The sequence below is a fragment of the Tursiops truncatus genome, chromosome 18 (assembly GCF_011762595.2).
Source record: "Tursiops truncatus isolate mTurTru1 chromosome 18, mTurTru1.mat.Y, whole genome shotgun sequence".
NCBI lineage: Eukaryota > Metazoa > Chordata > Mammalia > Artiodactyla > Delphinidae > Tursiops > Tursiops truncatus.
Window position 1 is genome coordinate 7251526 of NC_047051.1, and position 5812 is coordinate 7257337.

General features: G+C 50.8%; 1 protein-coding gene across 4 annotated transcripts; it reads right to left on the reverse strand.

Annotated features, from left to right (window-relative positions):
- Positions 1–310: 310 nt before the first annotated feature.
- On the reverse strand, positions 311–5468 carry HMGB1 (high mobility group box 1). 4 transcript variants are annotated; one of them, XM_033843799.2, is made up of 5 exons: positions 5336–5468; positions 3006–3169; positions 2639–2784; positions 1978–2152; positions 311–947 (listed from the first exon to the last, which is right to left on the reverse strand). In XM_033843799.2, the coding sequence occupies exons 2-5, from the start codon at positions 3153–3155 to the stop codon at positions 771–773; spliced, it is 648 nt and encodes a 215-aa protein (XP_033699690.1). In that variant the 5' UTR covers positions 3156–3169; positions 5336–5468; the 3' UTR covers positions 311–770. The 4 variants fall into 4 exon arrangements, with proteins under 4 accessions (XP_033699690.1, XP_073651117.1, XP_033699691.1 ...); XM_073795016.1 differs by lacking the exon at positions 5336–5468 and adding an exon at positions 3634–3896; XM_033843800.2 differs by lacking the exon at positions 5336–5468 and adding an exon at positions 3409–3896.
- Between the last annotated feature and the right edge of the window lie 344 nt (positions 5469–5812).

A 5812-nucleotide genomic window follows, 5' to 3' on the forward strand; every position in this document is an offset into this window, starting at 1 on the left:
TGTTTGATTCTAATAATCCCGTGCTGTGAGTAGATTGGTTACTCTTCACTTTGTAAATGAACCTGGGCTATGTGACATCTGATATCAACCGATCAAGATTTGAGTTTCAGTTATGGATGAAAACTGTCTCAATTAAACTTTTATTACCCTCATCATGAGTATGCAGGGTGTGTACACAAAAGCTTTTTATCAGCTAACTATACGAAAGATAAACACTGTAATAATTCGTGTGATCCAAAATGGGCAAAAGCAAAAGACTAGCTTCCCCTTAGGAAGAAAATTTTCAGACCTATGAAAAGGACAACAATACTAATAAAAAAAATTGTATTTACTTAGAAGCATTCAGAATGTCAACAAAACAGCTGCAACTTTTCTTTTTTTTTGCAATTACAGAGTGGTATTCAGTTAACAGAACAACAATTATTTCGTATAAGCTGCATCAGAGACAACTGAAGATGAAAAAACTACCATCCCCATATATAACTAATTTGTGCTGTGCACCAACAAGAACCTGCTTTAAATTTCCATGCCAATTTACAACCCCCATACTGTACCAGGCAAGGTTAGTGGCTATTGAAAATACCACCAGGACAGGGCTATCTAAAGACACATTCGGTAGTGTGTTAACTATACAAAAAAAGACACTGTACAGTTTAAAAACAAATCTTACACAGCCTTACATTTCAATTTTTTTCTTTAAAAGGAGTGAGTTGTGTACAGGGGGGTTAAATGCTTTATAGACAAGAAAAAAAAACTGCGCTAGAACCAACTTATTCATCATCATCATCTTCTTCTTCCTCTTCATCCTCTTCATCCTCCTCCTCCTCCTCATCCTCTTCATCTTCCTCATCTTCCTCCTCTTCCTTCTTTTTCTTGCTTTTTTCAGCCTTGACGACTCCCTTTTTTGCTGCATCAGGCTTCCCTTTAGCTCGGTATGCAGCAATATCCTTCCAAAATAAAGGCAGGAAGAAAGTGGTTGGAAAGACAAAACAGTTAAGGAGAGAAATGAAAGTAACATGGCAAAACTTTATGAAAAAACAAGGACTCAGATACACTAAAATAACACATTATCTGCACTCACATCTGTGGACTTTCAGAAACACACGTAAAAATATTATAATTGTAAATAATCCGTAACTCATGGAATGACACGGTTTGACATTAGCATTGTTATGCCTCACTGAAGTACAACCATGTACCACATCCCAAGTTCAGTTTATTAAAACTAGAATGTAGAGACTGATTAAAGGGTAGACACTGCCACCTTCTGAATGCAAAAACGCATTCTACAGGTTTATACTGTCAGACCCTAATCCATAGTAGAAAATCTTGTCTTAAAAAAAAAAAAAAGTTATTTGCCACTGAGCATGCAATTAGGTTAAGAAACATCTAGAAATAGATACATTTCTCCAAAATGACTAAATACGCTAAACTCTAACTTTACTTTTAATATTTCAATTCAAAGTATAGAGGCTACAGCTTTTTCTTATTTTATTGTATCAATTTACTATACAGATCAACAAACTCATAACTTTCTAAGTTTTTTTTTTTTAAATCTAAGGGAGGGAAAACATAAATGTTTCAGGGTGTTTATGAACAATACAGGTTATGTTACTTGGTCCAGCCTATTTTTATGTTGTGTGCCTGATCATTTAAAATACTTAAATCATTTGACTCAAAGTGACTACCAAAATCTTCATAAATCTGGATACCGGAGAATAACAAAACCACCCGAGTCAAATAATGTTAAGTCAAACAACACTAACAATTTATTTGATCTTCTACATTCTTTAAAACATGGAAAGGGACTTAAGAGTACAGCCAATGGCACGCTGAATAGCTGTTATACTTAAAACTGCATTACACCTCCAACTCTTAGGAATCATAATAGGAGATTAAGATGCAGTACCAAGGACAGTCATCCATCTAACACCTGGCACACCCTTTCATCAGGACACCAAGCCAATCCATACTTACCTTTTCGTACTTTTCCTTCAGTTTAGCAGCCTTCTTCTCATAAGGCTGCTTGTCATCTGCAGCAGTGTTATTCCACATCTCTCCCAGTTTCTTTGCAACATCACCAATGGATAGGCCAGGATGTTCTCCTTTGATTTTTGGACGATACTCAGAACAAAACAAGAAAAAGGCCGAACTAAAAAGAGAGATTTAATTTTAGAATTGTAGGTTTACTAACAACTGTGTTGTATTGCTGTATAAAAGCTGCTTCTAATTTCTACCACATATTTCACAGGATATAAATATTATGAAACGCTAAATATCCCTCATTAAATTTAATTTACACAATGATCTAACTTATGACACCACTAGCGGAACATACACTATTTATTAGCGTTCCAAAAGAACATTCTGCAAATTACTCTCAGACTGATGGTATTTCTCAGGAAAGAAAAGAATTAAAATTACACTTAGGAGATATATTGGGTGAAGGAGGCCAGAATCCAATTCCACTGCTCTAACTAAAACTGCCATCCAACAGGAATTTTATTTACAAAATTTAAACATACCAATGTGAGTTAGCGAAGAAACTCTGATTACGGACTCCACAAGGTGGCTTGCTAAATTTGTCTGATTCTACTGCAAAACACTCCTTGAAAATAAAAACGGGCAAGATACTTACGGAGGCCTCTTGGGTGCATTGGGATCCTTGAACTTCTTTTTTGTCTCCCCTTTAGGAGGGATATAAGTTTTCATTTCTCTTTCATAACGGGCCTTGTCCGCCTTTGCCATGTCTTCAAACTTTCCTTTCTCTTTAGCAGACATGGTCTATAAAATAATAACTCGTAAACTTAACTCGACAACGAAGTTTTAACAAGTTGTACTCTTAAGTATTAAAATGAACAAAACCAGTGTCCTTTGCTGAACATTTAGCAGCCTGTTCCAACACCACCACTCGCATGATGCAAATTGCACCGAGGCTTTTTAAAAATCCCCATTTGGACTTCACCCTTTAGTACCTCCTTAGTATTTGTGTTAAGCCCTCTTACCTTCCACCTCTCTGAGCACTTCTTAGAAAACTCTGAGAAGTTGACAGAAGCATCTGGGTGCTTCTTCTTGTGCTCCTCCCGGCAAGTTTGCACAAAGAATGCATATGATGACATTTTGCCTCTCGGCTTCTTAGGATCTCCTTTGCCCATGCTTAATTATTTTTCTAAAAAATAAATGAAAGTGTAATGTTAACAATGCAATTCACGGCATTTAAGAGCACTCTAACTCCTTGGGGAGGGAATGAAAAGCAAGGCACTGGTTGTTTAACCCGGCAGTGGCATTAACCCCTCATAATACCAGAGAAAATGGCAGTGATAGTCAATTCCTAGAAAAGGCTACACCAGGCGAAAACCGGTCCTTGAGTGTGATCTCCAAAAAGTGGACACACAGTGGTATACTCACACGGCGCTTGTTACTTCGCTGCCTGTATCTGTTCTGGGTGAATACCCAACCGGTCATTTAAAAGAAACGAAGAATTAAATGCAAAAAAACCCGTTTTCAATCAACAAAACCAAAGGTCAGAAAAGCGACGCTGCCGATTCACGGCTCTGCGCTACGTAAGGAACAAATAGGTGAGAGCCAAAGCGGGCAGACCTCTCCGGATCGCGGGCCAAGTCCGCGGCTCACCTAAAGCTGTCCCAGGGATCACTGTAAATACTCTCGGCATAAAAGTTTGCCGGGGGGAGGGAGCGGGAGGCCCGCTCGGGCCCGGGCTGGGGGATGGCGGCGCTATCTGCGCGGCTGCCACCCCCAGGCAGCTTCCTTTGCTATCGGCTTGGCCCCGAGACGCATTTCGGTTCTGACTAAACACGTCCGGTCTGAAGTTTCTTCGAGTAAACAAGGATGAGGGACAAAAGCCACTCCTGCTCGCTGCTCGGGCTGCCCCCCGCCCCCACCAGGGCAGTATTTTTTTTTTCCGAGCCGTGGAAGTCGGGGCGACGCGCGGGGCGGGCGCCGCACACCTTCCCGCCACCGGCCCCCCCCGGGCCGCCCGCCCACTGCGGGGCCGCGAGGGGAGGCCGCCCGGGACGGCGGGGCCGCGGCTCGGCCTCCGGGCCCGGCTCCCCGCCCCGCGCGGCGCCGCCACGTGCGCCCGGCCGCCCGCCGCTCGCGCAGGCCTGCCGGCCTCCCCCATTTTGTCGGCTCGGCGGAGGGAGCAGCCCCGCTCGAAATGGGGGCTGGCTCCGCCCGCGGCCGCCGGGGCCGGCGCGCACGGAATGGCCGCTGCGCGTCTTCCCCGCCTGCGCCGCCGCCGCCGCCGCCGCCGCGAGGGCGAGCGCGAGCGAGAATATGGCTCCTTCCCTTTGTGTGTGTGTGTGTGTATATGTGTGTGTGTCTGTCTGTGTGTGTGTGTGTGTGCGCGAGTGAGTGTGTGAGAGTGTGAGTGCGAGCGCAGGCGGGCGGGGTGCGCGCCGCGCTCTGGCGCACACACTCGGCCATGACGGCCGGGGGGAGGGGCGGGGGGCGCGCAGCCGGACCCTCCCCCCGCCCGCCGCCCGCGGGGGGGGGGGCCGCCCCGGGAGGCGCCCCCGGCCCGCCGCTCCCCTTCTCCCTCCGCGCGGGCCGCGCGCCCCGCCGCCCCCGCACGGGCGACGCGGGGCTGTGAGAAGACGAAAAAAAAAGTTGCCTCGGAACTGCTGCGCCCAGCTCCCCCGCCCGCGCCCGCCCGCCTTGTTTTCTCTCCAGCCAGCAGCGCCGGGCCGAGTCAGCCATGTTCCAGCGAGCGCCGCGGCGCCGCTCCCCCCGCCGCCGGGCCGCCGCCGCCGCCGCCGCGCCCGGGCACTGGCTCGGGCTCGGGCTCAGGCCGGCGGGCCCGGCCCCGCGCCGCCGCCCCCGGCCCCGGCCCCGCGCCGCCGCCGCCCGCCCGCCCGCAGCGCCCGCCGCCCGCGCTTGCCCGCCGCCGGCGCCCGGCTCTGCGGCGGCCAATGCAGCCGTGAAGCGCCGCCCGCCCGCCCGGCGGCCCGCCGCCCCCCGCGCACGCCGGCCGCCCGAACGCTCGGCCCGGGGGCCGAAAACACGTTAAAAAATTTTTTTAATGAAAAAAAATTTTTTTGCGCCAGTCAGCGCGGACGCCGCCGGGGGTGGAAACTCGCGGGGCTCGGGGCTCGCGGCGCCTCCGGCGGCCCGGGGGCCGGGGCTCCGGCGCGCGGCCGGGCTCCCGGCGCCCGAGGGGAGGCTCGCTCCGTGCGCAGTTCCCCCCACGGTCCCCCCTCATTTGCCTTTGTGTGGATCCTGACCCGCCGGCTCCCGGCCGCGGGGATCCGGCCGCCGCGCGGGCTGGGGAGCTGCCGGAGGCGCTCTCCCCGCCGCGGCGCTGCCCCAGACTCACCCTCCGCGAGGCACAGAGTCGCCCAGTGCCCGTCCGGCTCTCACTTGCCCCGGCGCTGTCTCTATGGAGCTCAATGTACTGCAATGGCTGTGAGAGCGGGAGCCAGACGCAGCCTCCTCACTCTCTCCGCTCTGTAACATTACTCTCCAGCCAGCGCGGCTCCTATTGGCTACCGCCAACTCACGGGGCTCGCTCATTGGCCCGATACCTCCCATTGTCCTGACCAGAGCCCGTTTGCTATTGGCTGTCTCCGGGGACACGTCATCAAGGATTGAAACAGCGCGCAAATCTGAATGTGTGTGTATGCCGGGCAAAGAGGCTGAGGCGGGAGAGGCAGAGGCAGAGGCAGCAGCTGCTACGGGAAAGCAGAGCTCTATGGTGTATGTGTGCATGTGTCTAACCCAAGCCAGCCCCACGCCCGAGCGGCCGCCCGAGCGAAAAGGACCTGACTTTTCCACAAGTGTCTCCAGCTCCTCA

Excerpts from the sequence above, each read along its gene's own strand:
- HMGB1 (XM_033843799.2), bottom strand. The coding sequence starts at position 3,155 with ATGGGCAAAGGAGATCCTAAGAAGCCGAGAGGCAAAATGTCATCATAT. Across the intron at positions 2,785-3,005 it reads AGTGCTCAGAGAGGTGGAAG|ACCATGTCTGCTAAAGAGAA; the intron begins GTAAGAGGGCTT and ends ATTATTTTATAG. Across the intron at positions 2,153-2,638 it reads AATGCACCCAAGAGGCCTCC|TTCGGCCTTTTTCTTGTTTT; the intron begins GTAAGTATCTTG and ends CTCTCTTTTTAG.